Source organism: Perca flavescens, chromosome 2 (genome assembly GCF_004354835.1).
Source record: "Perca flavescens isolate YP-PL-M2 chromosome 2, PFLA_1.0, whole genome shotgun sequence".
NCBI lineage: Eukaryota > Metazoa > Chordata > Actinopteri > Perciformes > Percidae > Perca > Perca flavescens.
In genome coordinates, this window is record NC_041332.1 from 23,529,407 (window position 1) to 23,553,488 (window position 24,082).

General features: G+C 39.4%; 3 protein-coding genes across 6 annotated transcripts in view; 2 read left to right on the top strand and 1 right to left on the bottom strand.

Moving 5' to 3' along the window:
- The first annotated feature begins 431 nt into the window (after nt 1–431).
- fam114a1 (family with sequence similarity 114 member A1) lies at nt 432–22,994 on the top strand. Of its 3 annotated transcripts, none has more exons than XM_028600322.1 (14): nt 432–498; nt 1,990–2,319; nt 3,423–3,507; nt 3,619–3,848; nt 4,729–4,863; nt 5,079–5,231; nt 5,307–5,514; nt 6,489–6,574; nt 7,789–7,998; nt 8,297–8,436; nt 8,510–8,582; nt 9,508–9,561; nt 9,805–9,941; nt 22,966–22,994. In XM_028600322.1, the coding sequence occupies exons 2-13, from the start codon at nt 1,996–1,998 to the stop codon at nt 9,928–9,930; spliced, it is 1,824 nt and encodes a 607-aa protein (XP_028456123.1). In that variant the 5' UTR covers nt 432–498; nt 1,990–1,995; the 3' UTR covers nt 9,931–9,941; nt 22,966–22,994. The 3 variants fall into 3 exon arrangements, with proteins under 3 accessions (XP_028456123.1, XP_028456140.1, XP_028456131.1); XM_028600339.1 differs by having other exon boundaries at nt 5,307–5,475; XM_028600330.1 differs by lacking the exon at nt 22,966–22,994 and having other exon boundaries at nt 9,805–12,083.
- LOC114570119 (uncharacterized) lies at nt 12,084–21,723 on the bottom strand. 2 transcript variants are annotated; one of them, XM_028600348.1, is made up of 10 exons: nt 21,423–21,723; nt 20,223–20,519; nt 18,476–18,772; nt 16,952–17,062; nt 16,817–16,870; nt 16,514–16,546; nt 16,361–16,399; nt 16,232–16,264; nt 16,005–16,052; nt 12,084–12,269 (listed from the first exon to the last, which is right to left on the bottom strand). In XM_028600348.1, exons 1-10 carry the CDS (start codon nt 21,508–21,510, stop codon nt 12,205–12,207), a joined length of 1,065 nt encoding a protein of 354 aa, XP_028456149.1. In that variant the 5' UTR covers nt 21,511–21,723; the 3' UTR covers nt 12,084–12,204. The 2 variants fall into 2 exon arrangements, with proteins under 2 accessions (XP_028456149.1, XP_028456156.1); XM_028600355.1 differs by having other exon boundaries at nt 20,223–20,391; nt 21,423–21,511.
- Nucleotides 21,722–24,082, top strand: part of klhl5 (kelch-like family member 5) — a 61,158-nt gene continuing 58,797 nt past the window's right edge. Inside the window, exon 1 of the mRNA XM_028600309.1 lies at nt 21,722–21,826. Within this exon, the coding sequence (XP_028456110.1) occupies nt 21,825–21,826 (2 nt within the window). The 5' untranslated portion in view covers nt 21,722–21,824. The remainder of the gene's footprint in view (nt 21,827–24,082) is intronic.

Consider the following 24,082-nt stretch of genomic DNA (forward strand, 5'->3'; position numbering starts at 1 on the left):
TTCGCTTAAAACGTTTCCTAGGATGGCGAAGAAATGTCCCTTCGCAAGCCGTTAGCGTGAACAGCACGTTACCAAAGCAGCAGCAACCAGGATGATTTTCCGTTGTTGTAGTAAATACATTGTCAAATAGGAAACATATTTCATTAAAGGCCCTAAAGACCATTTTCAACCCTGTTTCAGTTTGCGAAACCTAAGACACCGCACGTAACAGCAACAACTGTTATCAAGTGGCTGTTTCTGTGGAGCATTGTCTTAAATTAGCTTGTGTATGCACTGGCTTAGCCTACTTGTAAGTTGAATTGTATGTAGTTGTTAACTATTTGTAAACACATGGTTTCCTGTTGTGGCTGTGAGAAATGGGAGTTCCAAACCTGTAGACATACAATAGTTGGACCTGAGGCAGTGAACTGTCTTGTCTGCTGATACTCTTCGGTGCAGTCATCTACTGGCCTGCCGACGTGGCGGGGCGGAAAAGGAGCCGCTGGTGGCACTATACGGGTGAGCTGCACTGTCACTTTCACAAAAACAGAACTGTCTTTGATCATTATAACTTCCCTTTGCCCAAAAGAACCATAAGAAACGAACGGGCAACAAACCTGGCAAATATGTTTTGTTTTACTGTTGAAAATGTGTTTGTATTACTCGTTAAGAAGACAATAAACATGCGAATAATAGCCTAATTGTCATATTCGCTTTCAAATAGAACAGTGGTCTTTGTTAAGTGTCTGCTTGACATTGTTCTGTATGTTGTCATTGCGTAACAATGAGTTCAAATAGTGTCAAAGAGAAGCAGAACAGGCTTTGACATATCAATGTGAAAGTATTGTTTTGATATAGGCTAAGTCTGAGTAGCTTAATTAGTTATAAGCTATAATTTGATCTCTACAGACTGTCTGTACAGTTGGATAGGACTACATTTAAATTCCTATTACTCCAGATCAAAAGAAAATAGTGTTAGGCTACAGTATACTTATTGTTACTATTTTCCAGGCGGCCTAGTCTTTTTTTTTTTTTAATGGACAAATGTATATTGGTTGTGTGATCCGGTTTATTTACCATCTTGCACATACAGCTTGTGAGAGATAATATTATATTAAATGACATTTTAGTGCCTAGGAAACAAACTTCCCAGTGTTTGAAAACATGGGAATGACAGTAATCATATGAATGCACGTAGAGTAAGTGACCACTAGATGGTAATGTTGAACCACTGCGAAAATCTATGATTTGCTAAATCCATAGCTAAATCACAGTCATTCTTTTGCTAAATGTTTCCATGTTCTACTCCTAATGTTGCAATTATGGTCAATGCTGTTAAAATTACAAGATATGTTTGCATACACGTTGAATTGATTTAATGATCTGCTTGTTTTGAGCATTTGAACTTTGTGCTAATATATGAGGTGTTTTAGGATGTGGTTTAGTGTTTTGCCGTTTGTATGTAAGGATGACATTTGTGTTTAAAAGTCAAGAATTTGGTTAATCAGTCTGGCTCTTTGCAATTGAAATTAGAGCTAATGATTAGACAAGTATTCAATTGGTCAATACACAGAAATATTTTTTGTTAATAAATTAACCATTAAAATCAATTATCAAGAAAAAAAAGTCAAACATTCTCTAGGTTCTGGCTTCTCCAATGTGAGAATCTGCTAGTTTTCTCAGGCACTTGGAGACATGTTGGGCTTAAGGAAATTGTGACAATATTGGCGGGTTAATTTATAGTGAAAATAAGTATCATTTGCGGTACTAATTTAAATTCTGTTGTTAAAATTGATCAAAGCCATCATATAATAATGCAAGGTGCTCTTTAATCATCATTACACCACCAGCACGGACAGAGATTACATATCCAAAATCTAAACATCTTCTACGTATATGTTTTTATATGTAAGCTGTGTTTGGTTGCAGGATACAAAAAAATAATAAAGAATCACAGGTCAGCACTTTGTCAACTAAAACCACCAAAATTAAAGATTTCTTCTCTTTCAGATCACCATGTCCCAGACTGATGCAGACCCCTCTGCTGACATCACTCCTTCACCCACCCAGCCCCCTCACACAGACCCTGGCCTCTGTCAGGATGTCCCAGCAGCCTTTGCACTGCCATCAGGCCCTCTGCAGCCTCCTTTGATCCCTGAGAGTTTCAACCTCCCACAATCCACCACTGAGGAGATGACCACAGAGGACACCACCACCATGACTAGCGCTTCAGCATGTCCGACTGACCAACCAAAGCCTGCCCCTGAGGGTCAGGTGATCATATGTGACCAACCAGTAAGCCTGGAGCCAAACGAAGAGGCTGCAGAGGAGGATTTGGAGGTTTGTCGTGTTAGTTTCTTGACATACAGTGCTACATGTGCAAGTCTGGATTTTTAAGGCCAATACTGATTTCAATGTTTAAGAGTTTAGAAATCTGATGATTATATAATGTTTGATATCATTTTTTGCACATTAACACATAACATAAACAAAAGCAATTTGACAAGGCTCCCTTAAATTAGCTTTTCTTTTTTTTTTAAGTATTGTATCAATACCATGTGTTGAGCAGGATAATTGTTAATAATTATTAATAATAATAATTACATTATTCAAACAAAAATGCTATAAATCTTCTCTGTAATGTTCTTTGGTCAGCACCTGTTTTTTCAAATATGCTCTCTAGATACATTCACTTTTCAGTTGTGGCGATTGGGTGCTTTTCTTTGTCTCATGTGATAGTAAGAGTTAAAGGTCCAATGTGTAGGAATTTCTCCCATCTAGCGTTGAGATCATATTTCTCAATCAACTCTCTCGCACCACGCAGTTCAAAGTACGTATTACAGCTATGGTAGCCTTCACGCTTCAAAAAGCCAGTCTCTTGCTCTTTTTAATATCCTTTTTCTTTTTCTGGACGAAGAAGAAGACTCCTGTTCCTGAAATTTGGATTTTGAATACGTGTGGTCCTCCATGTTTCCTTCTTCAAACTTGCCGGGGCCGGGAAGCGACGATACCCATTAGCAGCATTAGCAGCACCTCTCAGTTTATTATGTGACAGTGAAAACGCAAAAGGCGGAGCAGTATGTTCTGTATGTCCCTTACCAGCTAACGTATTTCAAGATGGTGCATGAATATGGAGCGTCTACCCCAATTCATGCGAATGCAAATGTAGCATTTCAAGCCAAAAGGAATACTTGGAATTGATGGTGGTGGTAAATATGAATGAAAAAGGACAAGTTTGTGAACGGGAAACACAGATTTTGATGATGAACAACTAAACATGTTACACACCGGACCTTTAAGTATCTTTAGATTTTGGACTGTGGATCAAAATAAACAAGATGTCAGCTGGAGCATTGGGGAACTGCGTTTGTCATTTGTCTGTATTTTCTGACAAAAAGGAAGTTTTCTAACTATTTCTGTAATGTATTTGATTGTGTGTACAGCGGTCACTTCAGGAGAAAGAAAAAGGTTGGGGAGGTTGGAGTTCATGGGGAAAATCTCTTCTGAGCAGTGCCACTTCCACAGTGGGTATGTCTGCTGTTGTTATTTCCTCATTCTTCTTTTTTCTAGTTTTTACCACTTTATACACTCTTCCCCCCCCTGATTTCCTAAATCTTTACCTTATGTGTCTGTGTGCAGGTCAGAGCCTGACCTCAGTTAAAACAAAGGCAGGAGAAGCTCTGCGTCTCCACAGGACCTCAGTAGGAGAGGAGGCACAAGAAGACGAGGAGGGAGCAGAGGAGGAGAAGAAAGAGGGAGGAGGTGAAAGTGGAGAGACTGAGCTGTCCAGCTCCGGGGAGCATAGTGTTAGTGCTGCAGCCTCTGGCAGGGGAGTCTTCTCTACGATCACACACGCTGTGCAGAACACAGTGAGTGAACACACACACACACACACACACACACACACACACACACACACACACACACACAAGCTACAAAATCGTGACAGTTGAGATAAGCTCACTGATTTCCAATGCCAACCTGCTTGGTTTAATAAATTGTTAGTTGATGCAGATTGGCGTTGTGACAGTTGTGTTACATACATATCTATGACTTACTTATTCAAATGTTTAGCAAGTAAAAAAATTGACTTACTAAGATATATGCCACCTCTTTTCTTGGCCTTCTTCTGCCCTTATAATGCATGTGGGTTAATCGCTATGCAGCAAGCTACACACGCTTACTGTACAATAAAGGTGGCGTTGGTCTGAAAAGAAATTGTAAAAATATTGGATATTGTAGTGGAGTATTGGATAAAACACATAAAGTCCAAAACTGTTCTTGTTTATTATTATTTATATTTTGATTTACCCTCAGTACCTTTTTATTTCTATCATTCCTAATTACTTTAAAATATAATGGTAAATCTGTGCTTTCATAGTTTGAATGGGTAGCAGAGATAAGATATATGTCGGTTATGTTTTAAAATTTATTTTTCTTTCAATTTTACCGGCAAGAATGGGCCTCCATGGTTTACATGGGGAGTAGATAAAATATGCTCGTTTGCAATGGTACTGTGCCAACAGGGGTTGCTACTACCAACCCAACATACTTACTATGGTTAGTAAAGGTCAGATAGTCAGTCAACATTTTGAGAGCATCTCATAAATATAAGTATGTCATTGTTTCATGAGATAATTTTGCCTCAGTATCTAATCATTTTAACCTAGTAAGTCAAAATGTATCTTTTTTTTTTTATCATTTCCAATTTCTGTTTCTTCCTCTGTTTGTCTCCTGGTGTCTCTCTAGGGTAAGTCAGTGATCAGTGGAGGTTTGGATGCCTTGGAGTTTATTGGAAAGAAGACCATGACTGTTCTTGCTGAGAGTGACCCGGGTTTCAAAAAGACCAAGACCCTGATGCAGAAGACTGTATCACTGAGTCAGGCATGAAGACACATTCTCAAAGCTCACATACAGACACTCACAGAAAACCAATATGTCTCCTCCTATCAGATTAATAATGTAGAACTTGTGTATGTGTGTCTACGTGGATGGAATGATTTGGTGATTTTTATTTCCTTAAAATAAGAGCTCTCAGCTCTGCATCTGTGTTAAATTAAGGTTTCACTGTGATTTTTTTTTTCTTTTTCTTTCTTCAGATGTTAAAGGAAGCCAAAGAGAAAGAGCGGGCCCGTCTGGGCAACCATCCAATCAGTGCACCCACAGCTCACTACGGTATTCTGTTTGACGACTACCAGGGCTTGTCACACCTTGAGGCCCTGGAGATCCTGTCCAATGAGAGTGAGGCCAAGGTAAGGCCCAAGTGTAAGGAATATAGAGTACTATTTTAGTCTTTTTAGAGTCATATACTCTATATATGTTCCTAGGTCCAAGCCTTCCTCTCCTCCCTGGTGGAAGAGGAGCAGGAGGAGGTGAAGAAGGAGCTGATTTTCATTAAGAATATCTTCATCAAGCAAGAGGAAGGCGAGGAAGAGGAAAAAGACAAAGAGAAGGAGGAGGAGGAAGAAGGAGGAGGAGGACAGACGAAGGATAACGGTGATCTTAGTTCCCAATTACACTGTTCTACCTCCCTGTGTGAGTGACCCTAACCAGCCGCCGGACCTGCTGGAGTTATTGGCGGTCCCTGAGCACTGACCCAGGATCAGTTGGCCTTATTTGCATTTCAAGTTTGAACTCTGGCAGAGGGACATAAGTCCTGACATTAGATCAGAGCGTCAGAAACAGAACTGATATTTCACTTTGGTTGAATTTTCCATGTTGGGGCTTTTCATTAGCGCTAATGTATGTAATATTATTGTTACGGACCATTTTCCAAAGAGTATGAAGAGTTTTTTTTTTTATATATTTTCTACATTCCAGGCTGCAGGTCCTTGTCAAATCTAACATATTCAACATACACAAATTAGTTTTGCTATTGGCAAAAGCCTGGAAAATCTTGAAACCTTATGGGAAATGGTGTTGAATTGTTATTCCTGATCTATTGTGGTTGTCTCTGTTTTAAAGAAGAAAATGTTCTGCCAAAGTGAAATTCAGTGTCGAGACAATATGTAAACTTATTCTGTGTGACAGGTGCCCTCTGATCCAGTGTTGGTGTTCAGGGGCCACTGACACATTCACATCACATCACAGATTCAAACCAAAACCAACAAACTATCAGACCTCAATAAATCTGCATGTGTGCATAAAACAAGATTTAGAAGTGCATCAAATCTCTGTTGTGCTGAAGGCAAACAACAATATTATCTTTATGATCACAGCATGGGGGAAATAATTGCCCATGGTGGTACAAATATGCTCTCAATTTACACTTAATGCATTTATGGCTTTAACATAGTGTGTGTGTGTGTGTGTGTGTGTGTGTGTGTGTGTGTGTGTGTGTGTTGTGTTGTGTTGTGTTGTGTTGTGGTGTGTGTGTGTGTGTGTGTGTGTGTGTGTGTGTGTGTGTGTGTGTGTGTGTGTGTGTGTGTGTGTGTGTGTGTGTGTGTGTGTGTGTGTGTGTGTGTGTGTGTGTGTGTGTGTGTGTGTGTGTGTGTGTGTGTGTGTGCCAGCGGCCGATGGCGAGGAGTTTGTGAGCGTTCTCACTGAGCTGCTGTTTGAGCTTCATATTGCTGCAACGCCAGACAAACTCAACAAGGTGAGTCACATGCACACAGCAGTGAAACTCAGAGGTTTAACAGGCTTTAACATTGTCAGTTTCTTCACCAGGTTCAGGTACATCTTCCTAAATTATTCACATTCTCATATATAAAGATTTATTGTTCGCTCTAATCATTTCTCTTCTGCATACTGGCCATGAAGGTAATCCCTTCATAGTGTGGCTATGAATGAATAGTGTGACCAAAATCCATCCTAGTCCTAATTCAGGTGAAGTTAAAATGAGGCTTCAGCAGTTTGAGTTAGACAAATCAGGTGGGTATGTGGAGTTTTATTGTAAACAAACAAAACACATTGTATGTGTCCTTAAGGCCTCACAAATATGTTGAGTACATTTCCTTCCTCATAAATCTTGAAAATGCTTTTTTTATATATTTTAAATTGCTATGCTTTCTTTTGTTTATGTGTATTGACCATTGATATTAAGCATCATATACACAAAAAAATCTAAAACATACACACAATCCTAATGACCACCACAATGAGCTCACAAAATAAAAACAGAAAAAAGTAATGAAAAAGAAGAAGACATTCTTAATTGATTCCCTAGGGGTAATTAAAAAAGTTTACTCTGTTTTACACATTACACACACATTACTCAAGCGCTGCCACAGCGCTGTTGAGATAGGTCTGGCAATGCGAGACTACACACATGCTCAAACAGGACCTCTACACATGCATTAATGGAAAGATGTCAGAGTGAGAGGGATGCTGATGGACAGGCACCCTGACCAGTTGGGGGTAAGGTGCTTTGCTCAAGGCAGTGATGGAGTACTCGAGTCCTGGACTCCGACTCAAGTCGCCATTCTCTGGACTTGTGACTCAATTTGGACTTGCACACTGATGACTTAGACTTAGACTCGAGGATTAATGAAATCAGACTTGATTAAAAAATGTAATTCCAACCTGAACTTGAAATCACTGTAAGAATTTTCCACACGTTTCTCCCCTTATTATTAGATATTTGTTAAACACACACACACACACACACACAGTTATTTTTAATATCCACTCTCTCCTGCTGCAGTCTTAGACTTAATATCAAAGTTATCACATTTGAAGTCCTGCATATTCAAATTCCCATATATAAAACCTACATTAGCATATAATCGTGTATACGCATCTGATTAGCATACATCAGGATGGCGATCTCTCACCATGCAGAGCTGATGGGTGGTAATTATGCATCTCCAGGCTCGGATGAGGGCCCATGATTGGGTGAGCGCGGTGGAACAGCCTGTCACTACGGAGACGGTTGACAGGGAAACGCAGGACCAGCCGGCAGGAGAGGCCTCACCTGGAGAGAAGGAAATGGAGGAGAAGAAGAAAAATGGAGAGCAGGGGGAGGAGGTGAAGGGAGAAGAGGAAGAAAAGGAGAAAGAGAACGACCCCAGATCTGTAGAGGTGAGGTCACGTTAACAATGTTATGACACAAACCAGCAACAGTAGACTTTTCTGTTCTTCTCTTTTAATTTAACCATCCTCTCCACATGCTGTCACAGGCTGCTTTGATGCATTGTGTGTGTGTGTGTGTGTGTGTGTGTGTGTGTGTGTGTGTGTGTGTGTGTGTGTGTGTGTGTGTGTGTGTGTGTGTGTGTGTGTGTGTGTGTGTGTGTGTGTGTGTGTGTGTGTGTGTGTGTGTGTGTGTGTGTGTGTGTGTGTGTGTGTGTGTGTGTGTGTGTGCTCATCTCCCTCTCTCCAGGCTGTGTACCTGTCATCAGTCGGCAGTCTGGCAGAAGTGACCGCTCGCAGTATTGAGCAGCTCCACAAGGTGGCAGAGCTCATCCTCCACGGCCAGGACCTGGAGAAACCAGCGAGAGACCAGGCACACATCCTCGCCAGGTGTGTATAACAATAGATACATTAAGACAAGCAGGTGTGTGTGTGTTTTCTAAAATTTACATTTTTATTCCAGGTTGACATGTGCCATGTGTAAGGAGGTGGAGTGTTTGGTCAAGAAGTTCTCTGATACACTGCTTCTTGTTGGGGTAGGTGAGAGGGAGTGTGTGTGTGTCTGTGTCTTTGTATTTTTTCTTATTGTCAACAATTACTATTAAAAGTCCAAAATCCAACAATGTAATAATCCTTCTCTCAAGACTTTCCGACTTCCCCACCCTGTCTTAGTCCTCATCCCTGTAGCCCGTTGGGTCCTACTGAAGATGTAAAATGGCTCCCAAATAAAAAAGTTTAATTTACTGTAGCTGCACTGCACTGCAGCTTTTAGAAAACGTCACCCAATCAGGAGTAAATAGCGTAAAGGAGTAAAATAATTTGTTGTGGCTAATTTAAGCCACTGATTAATAGTGTATTTACAGATTTACAGTATGTGGGAAAGATAAACAACAGTGCACAAGTTCAGGGTGATGACGCTAATGAAATGCATCCTTTAGAATCCGAGCATCTATCTGCGGTATACTGACAAAGATGCAGGCCTCTTGTGAAGTACGTATACAGTATAAAGGCTGTGTTTTTACACTGTAGAACGCAGTGGTAGTTCAAAAACAAAAAATCTTCCAGTAACTCAGCTGGTGTTGCCAAGTTGTTTTTCACATTTCATCCTGTTACTTGAACACATTGTTGGCTGGTGAAGTAGCGACAGCATACTCTTCCATGGTAATAAGGGAAAATGCCACTCTAAACGAAACAAAACGGTGTGTTTTTGGAATATAATGGAGGTCTAACGTAAGAAGAAGCTACTGTATATCACACTTGTCAGTAGTTTTTCCTGGAATTTGTCAACAATAAGGCAAATTTAAAATATCGCCAGTCTTATCCTTAAATGTTTTCCTTTGTAGTTTTTTATGTGTTCCTACAAAACCATTGATTTTCAATCAGTACACTGAGTATGATGACTGATATCACATCTTTGCTCGCTGCTGCTTCCTGTCTCTCATCTCTCTCTCTCTCTCACAGGGTCAGAGGAAAGCAGAGGAGTTGAATCCGCTGGTAGATAATGTGCTGTTAGAGGTGAGATGCACAGATTTGTATTCAGATGATCTTGAGTAGAGTGTTCAATATATTTAGGATGCTCATGCAAATTATGAAGTCATTACAACCTATCCATTCTATACTATAATCAATTAACAGTAGTAGTTTTTAATTTTCTGCATATACAACCGTTTTTAAAAAGGTTAAATCATTTTATTTCTGTATGGGAAATGATAATGATGATGATGATGTTTATGATGTTCATGGGTCTCCTGTCTGCAGGGCTCTAACTGTACAAACTACATTGAGAATGCATTGCAATTGCTGCTGCCCGTCCTGCAGATCTCCCACATCCAGAGCCAGCACTGTCGATCTACCACAGAACCAGCAGTACAGACACAGCACTAACACACACACACTCACACGCTACATGCTCACCTGCTTGTCTTAATGTATCTATTGTTGTACAGAAAATTATAGAGAATGGATTATTCCAGATTAAATGCTTAAATCTATATTCGACGCCATAGAAACAGGCAGAAGATGTTTTATACATACATAATATAATCTTAACGTTTAAATGACCCACATGCAGGTTGTATGTGTGAATCTTCCACATTGTATCTCTGAATGTTATTTTGACTGAGTTAATGTTTTGCTTTGAGGAACCAAATGTTATTCAGAGATAATTCAAGCTCAGCTGTGACTCATTCTATCTGACAAAACCAAGATGTCTCTGTATCGTCTCCAAAAATTGAACCAAAAATGACGTGACTCTCTATTAATGTATATTAAGCTTTCTTTGCACTCTTAAGGTCCTTTGTTATTTCAATGGAAAGTGCATTAACTAACGCTAGTGACATTTTTTATGTTAAATTATGTGACGTAATACTACCTTTATATTTAATGCTTATCTAGTTTGATTTGACAGAAAAATCAGATTTTCATACTTTGAATTGCAAAATATTCAGTTATACTTCTCCCTTATTGTGTATATTGAAGATATAATGTAGGTGAATCATCTCTAATTATGTTTTGTGCTGCTACATTTAAAAAGTATATTTCAGCATTTTGGGAAATTTGCTTATTCACTTTTGTGCTGAGAGTTATTTGACAATATTGAGACCACTCTCCATCTGATGATCAATATGAACTTACAGCCAGCAGCTTGTTAGCTTTGCTTAGCACACAGACTAGTAACATGTTACATGTTACTAGGTAGTCTGGCTCTGTACAAAGGTAGCAAAATTATCGTCATATATTGATTATAGCCGCTTCAAACGTGTACATTGATTAGTGAGCTTTAAAGGTACTGTTACCTTTGGGCACAGTCAGGCTAGCAGTTTTCTCTGTTTCCAGTTCTAATGCTAAGCTAACTGGCTGCTGGCTTGTCAGCTACATGTTTACCGTACAGACATGAGGGTGGTATCGATCTTACTCTTGGCAAGAATAAAAATGAGAGTATTTTCAAAAATGTCAACAAAATGACATGGCATGCCCTCTGTTGGAGTCCGAACACCTTGAAGAAGTCTTGCCCTCCAGAATAAAGTAATTAATTAATACTGTTTTTGCCAGGTTCTAGATAACCTTTTGCTCCCCAAAGGAATAGTGTATCTCAACCATTTTCCACACAATCATTTTTTTCCGGGGGCATGAACCCCCCCCATTTGATAATAAAATGCCTAAAAATCTGTACATCTGGAAAAAACTTGATAGTTGCCAAGGAAAAGAATCATCCTGTGGAGCCTACATGCTTTTTTTTTTATATATAATTGTTCGCTAACTTTCTACATCATTCTGAAACCAGAACACAACAAATGTTGAGGATGACTCATTTTCACTCCTGCCCCAGTTAAGTTGCATAACACATTTTTTGTTACACTATGCTGGAGTAGTTCACATAATTAATGTTTAGCTGAAAAATCTGCTACATTTGAATCCATCCCATAATAATTTTGCTGCTCTTATTGCAAATTAAGAATCCCCAACAATGCCAAGTAAATCTTCAATACTCTGAATTGACTATTAGGCCAACGAAAAAACATTTACTAAATTATATTTATTTAAAATAAATGATTTAGGGCTTTTGAAAATAATTTGGTGGCTGGAGACACCCCCCATCCCCACCCCCACCCCGGCTCCGTCCCTGTCTCCAACCACCTGTGGATTTTCTGCAGCAATCCTAAGGTGCTTGAGCATCTGTTTTTTAATATCCAGTGTTCAATGGCCTCTTAGCTTCTAGCCAGTAGATCTCTGGGAGAGACAAAGTACTCCCTTCCCCTCCTTTACTTCTGCTTCTTCCCTTTTAGAGATGCACTGATCCATGCAACAAAAAGAAATGAGGAAAGAAAATATCTGTCATAATGTTTTGGCTGCTTTCAGCTATATCCAGATGGGGTAAGGCCGTTTATCAACCTTGCTTCTGCCTTAGGATATACAGTTATTTGTAATGATAAATCTTTGGGAGGCAAGTCATTGATTTAGGTTTGGACAGTTTACTAATAAAATGCCCTAAGACTGTTTGAGGATGAGATGTTGAAAATACACAAGTTTTAACCATCTTCATGTGTCACAGATGTTTTTATTTTCACCATAAAGGTGGCTGGTAATTGAAGCGGTCATTTTGATTTTTATCGAGTGCTCTTTTAAGTCCATTTGTTTGCTCCTCTGGCTGCTCCTCTGTCACCAGGCTTGTTCCTCTGTGAGGGAGGAAGTGGAGGGATGGATGCGATGATGCAGATGATTTGCTAAAGATAGACGAGACAAAAATACAATAAACAGACTGGAGTTAGATGACAGTGAAAAGAGGGTAGGTTGATCTTAACTCAGCATGAGGCATATTTGATGTACAGCAAATTAATTTAAGCTGCTAATTATATTAAAAACACTGAATACTAAATTACAGTAAATCTTGGATCTGATACAGCATAATCTTGTTAAAAGTATCAGTAGTGGAAATTAACTAAGTATAGGCTACTCAAGTACTGTAGCCTACTTGTAATTTCGTTTTCTGCTACTTTATACTTCTACTCCCCTACATTTATTTATTTAGTTTTAGTTACAGTAGGTTACTGGTTACTTAGCAGATTCAGATTTATTAAATACAATCAAACTCTAATAACTGACTTCAGAGAGGTAGGTGAGAACTTTCAGCTTTTTGAGTTATTCAGCTCAAGACTTTGAATTTGAGGAGCCCAGTTGGGGCAGAGAGTGGACTGGTTATTTTATGCACTGATAATGAACGAGCAGAACATTTGAACCTGTAGCAGAATGAGGATGACTTTCCAGAGCTCAAATCTGGCAGACTGAGTTCAGACAGGTGAGTACAACAACAAATGTATTATTATAACTTTACAGAGGAGGACGTCAACAGGTCGTGAGCTTAGAATTATATGGTGCTATCTTCACTTTTGGCCGAAATTGAGTTTTTGACATAATCTGATCCCTTAGGTGTTTATTAATGCCTGTGTGGTGTTATTTTTGTAAAAAAAAAATGTTCTTAGTTAGTTATTAATATAATAAAAAGGTTCCATCTCACAACATAGCTGGGATGTAAAAACTTTGATGCTCAATATCTCAGAACTACCCTAAATGGAGATAGAACCTTATAATTCTAAGCCGTGCTGCACTGCATTGCCTAGCAACCTGCTAGCAATGTAGCGTTGTGTGCGTGTAGTTAATAAAAACTGTGCAGTTCTCTTTTTGCTTTGATATGTGTGTTTGTGGCTGCAGCCGCTGTGGAGTTTATATTGGAGTATACATTGATACATCTCTGTATTTGGTGATGTTTTTATCCACGGTTGATTATATAAGAAGTGTCAGGCTATTTCATTCATGTGGCTTAGTCATGCTTGTTGCACCCGCCGTGGTGTCCATAGCTCTTATAATTTATTGTCGGTCATTTGTGTTTCTTGTCTGGTTGATTCTAGTAAGGCATTGCAGGAGAAGTTGATTGTATATTTATAATTGATAATCGGTTATATGCACAGTATGCAAATGCCAATCTGTTGAAAAGGAAATGTGGTGTGATGTTGTTCCACTAGTGCATTTGTAATTTATTTTGTAGTCTAAAGGTGATGTTTACTTTAACAGTAGTATCATATAGCATCATTGAACACTGTTTCTTCTACCCTTTTTAAAGATTAGACTAATGCAGTAACTTTTACTCAGAGTACTTTTACTTTATCCATTTTTTTAAAGCATTTTATCTTTACTTGACTTGAGTAAAAAGTAATAGTACTTCTACTTAAGTATAATATTCTAGTACTCTTTCCATCCCTGCCAGCAGTACAGTATATATGTTAAAATTGTTCCCACCTTTACCTGCAGCAACATGAAACTGATCCTTACGCACAGTGATGCATCAATAATTATACTGTAATCCAAAAATGTAAATATGATCCTGAAATGGGCCAATCTGCATAATAAGTACTTTTGGTAGGCCTACTTTAAGTGTATTTTGATGTGAATGTTTAGTAGTTTTACTTGAGGTGTAATATTTTTTTTCTTTTTTCAACCTGGACCCCATTTCCCCATGCATTTGTGTCTAATAGACTGATAGACTGGCCGGCGCCGCGAACCGAGCTGCAATGCAACCTGATGGGGCAATTCTGCACACTTGATTTTTGTCCACTAAAAGTGATTGTTTTTGCCACTGACAAGCTCAGATTGGTATTAAAAGTGTCTGACAACATTATCAATCTGAGGAGGTGACTTCTTGTCCGAAGACAGCGATGTGGAGTACAAGGAGAAGGCTGTGGTAAACAGGTGGTGTTTAAGGAGTTTTTCAAACATGTCCAGGGATGTAGCATTGCGGATATCTGCAGGGAGGGTGTTCCAGAGGGATGTGGCTGCAACACTGAAGGCTCTGTCTCCGAAGGTACAGAGTCTGGTGAGAGTAATGGAGAGCAGGCCAGCGTCTGAGGACCACAGGCTTTGGGCTGGTTCGTATGGCTGGAGGAGGTCGTAGAGGTACAGTGGGGCCAGGGCATGGAGGGATTTGTAGGTGAGGAGGATTTTATATTTGATGTGGGACTTGGGAGCCAGTGAAGGTGGATGAGGGTTGGGATGATGTGCTGCCAGGTCTTGGTGTGGGTAAGGACCCTGGCGGCAGAGTTTTGGACATACTTGAGGCTGTCCAGGGTTATGCTGGGGACCCTAGACAGGGCTCCATTGCAGTAGTCCAAACGGGAGGTTATGAAAGCATGAATGATGGTTTCTACCGCAGAGTCAGAGAGTGATGGCCAGAGTCTGGAGATGTTTTTGAGGTGAAAAAACGTGGATTTGGAAATTGATTTGATGTGAGTCTGGAAAGAGAGGGTGGAGTCCAGGATTACACCAAGATTGCAGACCTCAGAGGATGGGCAGATGGCACACCCATCAACATCCAAGATGAGTGGATGGTTTGGTGCTGATTTAGAGATGTGTTTCATCGGCATATGAGTGGAAACTGAGATCATGTTGATAATCTGACCAAGGGGAAGCATGCACATGGTAAATAGGATGGGTCCAAGCACAGAGCCTTGAGGCATACCTTGGTTGACCGGAGCTGGGTGGGAGCTCAGATCTAAAAGATTTTCAATAAAAACAATGGTTCGTATTTGCTCATGTCTCACAGCCCTGTTGATTAGAGGGGGGAAATCCTCTCACGTGGTGACACAGCATTGTGTCAGAGGTATAATCCCTTGTCACATCAAAACCACAGATATCAGGGCATATCAGCCTCGCAGCCCTCCTGCAGCTGCTTCACCCTCCTCCGTCTGCTTCTCTCTCTCTCTCTCTCTTTCTCTCTTTCTCTCTTTCTCTCTCTCTCTCTCTCTCTCTCTCTCTCTCTCTCTCTCTCTCTCTCTCTCTCTCTCTCCCCCCTGGTCCACTTTTCGTCTGTATATACTCTGGCTCAAATGAATACAGGCGGCCAGCGAATGACCTCATCCACATTGTTGAAATCATTGAACTATTGAGCCATGGCACTGAAAATCTTTTAGATAACAGGAGCCTTTAATTTCTGTAGCCTATTCCAAAACAGCAAACTCCTGGAACGTCTTTTTCCCGGCTCCTTGTACTCCACAACGCTGTCTTCGGACAAGAAGTCACCTCCTGAGATTGATAATGTTGTCAGACACTTTTAATAACAATCTAAACCTGTCAATGGTAAAAACTTACCACTGAGAGGACAAATAACGAGGGTGCACAATTGCACAATTAGGTTGCATTGCAGGTCGGTTTGCTCTGGCCAGTTACTGCGTTCTCGCTCAGTATTGGACCAATTTCAAAGATTTTTGGTCACATCAGTCTATTAGACACAAATGCATGGGTAAATAGGGTTCAAATCCAGGTTGAAAAACAACAAAATTAATTTCTACTATTGCTACTTTTACTTAAGTAAAATATAGTAAGTACTTTCTCATAATGGTCCTCAATGGAAAGAAATGAGAAACAAAAATAAATACTAAAAGTAGCCTTTTTTCAGTTTGCAGGTTTACCTGTATAGCAGTGGTCGACATTTCCATCCAGCAGAGTTTCTATTTCATCTGAAAAGAGAATTTACACACAAAGTCACAGATTTTCTCTGAATGAAGTGTGTGTGTGTGTGTGTGTGTGTGTGTGTGTGTGTGTGTGTGTGTGTGTGTGTGTGTGTGTGTGTGTGTGTGTGTGTGTGTGTGTGTGTGTGTGTGTGTGTGTGTGTGTGTGTGTGTTTACAATTTCCTACCTTGAGCGTCAACTTCTGGAATGGGTGTCAGTCCTGTCCATTAAAAAAGAAAAGTATTCTTAAAAGGACTGAAACAACACATTACTCAAATTATTTTTTATCCAAACCGGTATGCATTTAAGAACTGACCTGATTTAGGTCGGGACCCATAAGAGTGAAGGATTATCCCTGTTGAACAATGAGAGGTCATTAGTATTTAAATTAAATTAAAAGCATCCTTAAAATAAGGATTCAAACCTTTTGTAGAGTTTATGGACTGTTTAATTTACCAAAATCATTTACCTTTGGGAATAATGATCTCGGTGTGCTCACCATCTAGTTGAAAGGCCATTAGAAACATATTTAGTATTACTAATTTCATAGAGAGGTGTATTGACTATTTATTTTATTTTTTCTGATTTGCTTAATTTGATGTGTGTGAATGGATTGGATTGTTAATGTGTATTCGTGTTTGAGGAACAACTCCAAATTTTTAATTGAATATTACAACATTTCCTGTTAACTGTTGGATAAACTTTTGACCACAGGCACTAAGATTGAGTAGAAAGTTGTATTTAAGAAAAACAAAAAAAAATCCACATTCACCGTTCAACTGCTGTCCAGTGATGTCGTAACCAACAGTGTGCACCTTAGGATTTTCTGAGAAAAATAAGAAATATTTTCGGGTCAACTTCAAAAAATGTGTGTGTGTGTGTGTGTGTGTGTGTGTGTGTGTCTTACTGCATGAGCGTCTCTTCCAGTAGATTTGTCCAAACACAGTTGTGAAAATAGTCAGCATCACTACACACAGCAGAGCCAGCCAGAGCACCCTGAACACACACTGCCACTCATCTGGAGGACAGAGAGGGAAGCCAACAGGGGGCAAATTAAGGGAAACCGAAAAGGTCCAGGCCTGCAACAACTATTTTCTTTATTGATTAATCAACTATTTCTTTGATTAAACAATTACTATTTTAGTCTGCAATGTCAATGATGAATATGTCCAGCACAATTATCCAGAGTTCAAAGTTTAATAATTAGTTTTGTTGGTTCCTAACCCTTTAAAACACCTAAGTCACACAATAACACACTACAACAAACTAACCGATCAAGGCAGAGGTAGACAGAGAAATCTTGTGTTCTGCAAGGTAACATTTTGTCAATAGAGTCTGGTGGCTTTGAGCATTGATAACGACATCAGTTCCCTCTGTGTAAACTTAAACAGGGCTGTCTAAAGGCAAGCTAAAGGGGTAACACTATTTTAAATATAACGTACACTTAAACGATATAGATTTTTTTTACGTGGTCCTTTTTTTTTAGGCGTAAAAAATATGTTTTGCTGCTGCCCCTGTCCACAGCAGAACATGACTAACCTTCTGCCTGCTTCCGTGCCGACCGCCATTCTGTAGGTAATATACGGACTATGGATAAGTACCTCATACAACCACACTTTAAAAAAATCTGAACTATCCTTTTAAGACTTACAGTGCCTTTTCCACAACCCTGTTAGTACATACAGTAGCATCCCTTTTTTCCCAGATTGTCAGTGTTGCTTTGTGCCTTGCTTACCTGCCATCTGAACTGGAACCATTAATCCTAAAATCTGCCTGCATGTAAGCTTACTATATGTGCCTTCATTTTATCAATAAATCCCTGAACTGTTCCTGTCTGCCCGATTGTTTGCATTTGGGTGCTTTCTCTGGTTGCCTTGTACTCTCCTGAGTGACAGATGTAATTGATGTGCAAGAGAGAAAATAAACAGAAGAAATAAATCTATTTAGAGGAATATGACAGAAACAGAAATTAAGAAATAATAGCAGAAGATACAACAACAAATACAAGCAGAAAGGAAACAGGGAGAGCATGGAAAAGTTTTGTGGAAAAATTTAAGTGAGATGGATATCCAGCACACAACACACACATGGAAAATATGACTTAGTCATAGCTTTAAGCTTGGGGGAGTGTTGGAGAGATGAAAAGAAAGAGAGCAAGCCAGAATCAATACAGCCTTGGAGATACAGTAGATTAAGATGTACTGTAACTCTCGGATCATACAGTACAGAGAGAGGAAGGGAAACAAAGTCACAGAGCTGAGATTGAAGTCAAGAGAAGAAGGAAATTTGCTCTATTGAAAAAAATGACTCCACTGTGGACTGAGAGAAAAGATGGGTAGAATGACTTTGAATCAATTTAATCTAAAATGAAAACTGATTGTAAAGCCCCACTGACCACACAGAGAACGAGCGTTCTCATCCTGACACCAACCTTTCTGTGTCCGTTTCCATGGCAGCTTTTTCTTAGCTGTTTCAGTCAAAAGTGTTTGATTGGCGAGCCAAAGGAGACAGCGGCTTTGATTGGCAGATTCTGAGGTGGGCAGGACAGGCAGACAGCAGTAAAAGGCCTTCCTCTGTCCTTCGTCATCCTCCTCTTCCTCCTCCTTCTCCTCCTCAGGTGAGTGGAGGTGTAAGGAGCTGTGATTACTGCTGCCGTACAAGGTGAGACTCAGGGTCTCTGCATCTCTAAGTTGAAGCTCCACCGACACCTCGAAATGTACTTTTAGAACTGTGAATGGATAAATAGATGAATGCATAGATTACAGCCATGCTAGGTACATTTGCTTTAGAAAACTGTGCAATGTAGTTGAAGGTCCAAAGCCCAGAAATCTAGCAACCCTTGACTGTAGATTATTATCAATTATCATGATAATTGATGTCGCGGTTTTAAGCAGTCATAGAGGCACTGTGAACCTGTACTTAGGCACAGTAGTGCTGAAACAGCCTGGTCTCACAGAATTCCGTAAAATTATCATGTTAACACCGCATTACGTGGTGGTGGCACGGAATGAGTGAGAATTCAGTGTGGCCACTATGGAAAACAATGCCAATGTAAAGTCAATGAGAAGATGACGTAGCATTAGGAGCGACTACGGTAGCGAGTAGTATGAAAGCCCGAAAATCTGCATAGTGAGGTTGGTTGGGGTGGTGGATGGGTCAAACACAGGACTTTCACCCAGGAGACCGGGGATCGTGTCCCGCGTGTCACGTTTCCTAAACCCAACCGTAATCGTCCCGTTATTGTTTTCCTAAACCCAACCGTTAATTTTTTCCTGAACCCAACCATCCCGTTCTTCTTTTCCTAAACCCATGGGCCGTGTTCATATCATCAATTCTTCCGTGGGTCTATCACAGAATCTTTTGTGATTCCGTGAAACTGCCACAAATTTTGAGTTAAGGGGCAGTGTTCATTTCACGAACTTCTGTGAGATCAGGTTGGCTGAAAGCTAAATGCTAACGTCAGCATGCTAACATGCTCACAGTGACAATAAGGTAGGTTATTAACCATGTTCACCATCTTAGTTTAGTGTGTTAACATGCTAACATTAGCTAAAAACACTGAGGCTGGGGTTCCGTAGCTTTTTTCGAGTTCAAATCCAGTATTGAATCCATTTCTTATTACTGTGGGTTTATCTTTTAACATTTGCAAATAACTAAACAAAAATAACTACAACTTAAAGATGTCTAAATACCTTTTGTTAGCTGACAAAACAAAAAACACAGTTTTCAGTGGCATCCTGATTAATGTTCACAACCTACAACCTGAAATTGAGATTAAGTAGCATAATATATGAAATGTTAGGGTAAAATTTATCTGACGTTAAATTAACAGATGTAGCCTACTGTAACCCTAACCAACTTCTTACTCCAAATAATAAAGACCCTGATTCAGAACTGTAAGATTATCAGATTAAAATGTTGTTATGAATCAAAGTTTAACTGGGAAATTATTAAATCGATGTGAGGCTATGAGCTAGACATATTTAACTAAAAACAGAAATATCAACCTCATAGTTAAGCTAAAGGAAAAGTGACAGGATCACCAAAGTCAGTAGGATTCATAGTCTGGGGACCATAAATGTCTGTATAAAATTTAATTGCAATCCATTCAGTCATTGAAATATTTTAGTCTGGACAAAAGTACAAACAATAAAAGCTTATCTTTAAAAACTGTATACCTGAAGATGAGGTGTTGCTTTGTAATTCTGCTATGTTCACATCTGTTTTACACATGAACCAGCTCTTTTCTGGGTCTTCGCCTCCTCTGCTGGAGTTTAACTCAGGATCTGTCGTGTTGCTTTGATGCTCTTCCATGCAGTCCTGCTCCCACTTTTCACTTTCTGGAGTCTGTGAAGGGTCACACATATTCTTTCTCCTAATTTCAGCATCCCCAATCTTCCCATTTTCCCCCTCCTTAATCGGATTATCTTGCTCACAGGGTCGGTAGGACAGGCAAAGGAAGTTCACTTTTGATACTGAAAAACAGAAAATTCAGAACGATTTCTCAGCGGGAGAAGGCTTATGCCCCACTTCCACTGCATGGCACAGCATGGCACTTTTTCTGATTAGTGTCTGGTACTTTTTTTGGTACCAGCTTGGTCAAGGTTCCAAACGAGTTACGGATTAAGAGATCCATCAAGTGCCGCGTTGAAGATTATGTTGCGGCGGTTTCACACAGCGTCACTATGGCGTTCAGCTGTGAGAGTCCCACCTACATTGAGGGGGTACTATCTACACCCTTGGTACCAAAAGTGAGCCGAGTCGAGCCCAACCATGCAGTCGAAATGATGCATTAAATTAGAAAAAATGCTTCTCTCAATTCAGAAATCAGAGCAAGATCTCAAAGTGTAAGCTATTGCCTCCAGTTTATATCTGACACACAAAGACAGACACGAGAGGAGGCACAGACAAAAAGCAAAACCATTGAAGGCAAACACGTGCACAAGTACAAAGGCTAAAGCAAGCTGCTTTCCAAAAGAAAAGAAGCTTTTCAAGGCAACAGAATACTGAAACATTTTCAAAGCGGCTGTCAGTCAGTGTTGTATGGAGCTATATTTGGGAGTGATATTTAGCTCAGAAAGAAAGAAAAAAAGACGACCACATTAAGAGGAAGAAACAGGACAACATGACTCAACAAAAAGTTTACTTCTTTTTAAAAGGTAGGCATTTGACATAAAGTTTGAACAAAATGTCAAGGAAAACTGAGCTAAAGCAAACATGTCTTCCTTTTTAATGTTTAAAATGGTTGTGAACTAATACGGAAGCATTTGTAAAAACACATGCAAGCATACAGGCACACACAGGCACGCACGCACGCACACAGACAGGATAAGGGTAGAGTGATAAACCTCGATCTGAAGTTGTTTTAGATGACCCACCTCTGTACAATGTGAAGAATTCTGGGAGGCAGATGATGAAGGCGAGGATCACGAGGATGAGGAGTTTAGTCAGTGCTGCTCTTGTCATGGTTGCACCATAAGATCTGCCACACACACACACACTTCTTCACGCCAACACAGGCATGACTTGTAGCTTGTGGTATCTGCTTCCCTTTCTAGAATTTAGAACAAACACGTTCATTCACACCCTGCATCAGAGAAGCCTTTGGTAGAGTCTAAGAAGCCTGATTTGATATTACTTATAATTCTAGCAGAGGCAGGCGACAATGCAACAAGACACATGTACACAATACTTCACTTCCTATTACACTTCCTGTCATTTTCTCAGAAAGAGTGAGACATGGAGAGCTGCAGAAACAACAAAGAGTTTCTATCAGAAGAATGTAAGTAGAAATGTTGTGTGGATGATAGAAAAATTACCAGTCATGTTTTGTATAAGTGTGTTGTATATCTTTAAAGAGATATTAGCTTATGGTTTAAACATGTTTGTGTAAAGCAGAGAAAGAGATGTTTCTTTATACCTCTACATGAAAAAACCAGGGAGACCAGAATCATTTATGGTAGACTGTACACACTGTTTCAGTTGCTGACGGTAAAAGGAGGAGGGGAACATCCTTCAATATAACACTTTACTCGTCTTCGGAAGCCCATCACCATTATGTGTTTTTTTTATAATAAGACATATACTTGTGAGACACTTCTGCATTATTGTGACTACAAGTTATGAATTGTCTGATAATTATGACTTTGTATATCATACTTATGACAGAACCTATCTCAGAATGTTGAGGTTTCTTATGATTAGAGATACAAATAATATGAGACACAATATCATTTTAAGTCATAATCATCTCTTATAATTGAGTCTTTGTATTACATAATTATTAGGAACTATCTCATTAGTTTGCGAAGTTTTCTCACAATTATGAGATAAGTTTCTCATAACTATGATATAATAAAGTCATAATTATAGGAACATAAGTCTCATCATTAAGATATAATAAGTATCTAATACTAAGTCATAATTTATCATACAATTTTCTTAATTATGACTTTGTATCTCATAATTATAATATCTCATAATAAGTATGAGATTCAAAATCATAGATACCAGATAAGTAATAGGTATGAAAAATAATTTCATAATTATGACATGCTAAGTCTTAATTATAAGATACTAAATCATAATTATTAGAAGGTCTCTGATAATTGCTTCTATCAGGATTATTTTTGGTTTATTATTTTAAGTTTCAGAAATGAGCTTCCACAGACCTGAGTCCAGCTGCTACTCCTTTAATTAACATTACCACACAGTAAAGAGCTGATAGCTGTTTCTGGAGAGGAAATTACCTTTCTGTTCATCTTTTTTCAATTCACTCTATTCCAAAAAAATATGTATTTTTTCTTTTGTACCATGTGACTTGATCTCTGTTGGGTGTTAAGTGTAGCTTAGATTTTTCATTCGGGTTTCTGTGAGCCACTCATCTCGGCAGACCAAGGACAGCCACGCACGCATGCACAAACACACACACACACACACACATACACACAGAGTCTCAGACAAACACAAAGAGCCTCAGACACACACACACTTACTGAAACACACAAACACATTGATGAACATGGCTGGCAGGTGGAGCCTTATCTCCACTCTGCAGCGGCTTGCCTCTGTCAGGCCTCAGTCAGCAGCTTAGAACAGGATGGAGCAGCCAAAACTACAAAAAAAACACTTTTTGTCCTTTCATGTTCAGTCAAAGCTGCTTGACACTTGAAGAATTGTCAAATATTTTGAGCGGCTGAAATGTATTTACCGCCATGCAAACTGTGATTGTTGAGAGGTGTGGCATAATACTTCTGTCAGTGTCTAACTCTGCTGAAGGTCCTTGAGCAAGACACTACCTCCCTCCTAATGAAGCTCAGTTGAAGCTGTTCTGTATTCTGATCCTGCATTCAAGCCAAAAAAATCTTATCTTGGAAATAGTCATGAAAACATTTGGAAATTACAGATTTGTAAAATAAAACAAAACATTTGGGAATTTTGCTCTGCAACTTGACTGGCTATAGAGCTGACATGGTAAGTCGATCAATTGATTAGTCGATAGACAGAATATTAATCTGCAATTATTTTGGTATTTGATTAATCATAATTTTTTAAAGCAAAAATGCCAAACATTATATGGTTTCAGCTCCTCCAATTTGAGGGTTTACTGCTTGTCTCTGTCTTATATTACTGTAAATTGAAAAGCTTTGGATTCAGTGGCAGTTCTACATTGAATTACACCCTGAGCAAGACCCCCCTCATTTCTTTGAAGACATTTGGCAGAGCAGCATGGTCCTTTTTTACCAAGTTGGATTGCTTTCATGAACTTCTACTATCTAGCCTACTTTTAGTTCTCAACAGAGTCTGTTTCAGCCCCCTCTCCCCTTTCCCCTTCTCACACAGCTTCTGTGCTTTGTGGCGCAGAGGGATTTTTTTTTTTAACTCTAAGTGCTCGTGCAGCCCCCCAAGTGTCATGAAAAAATGCCGCCCCGCTTCGCCCGTGCCAAAAAACGCTACTATTTGGACTGTTGGTTGGACTAAACAAGGCCTTTGAAGACATTGCCTGATAGTAAATGAACTATTGCTTAATCGAGAAAGT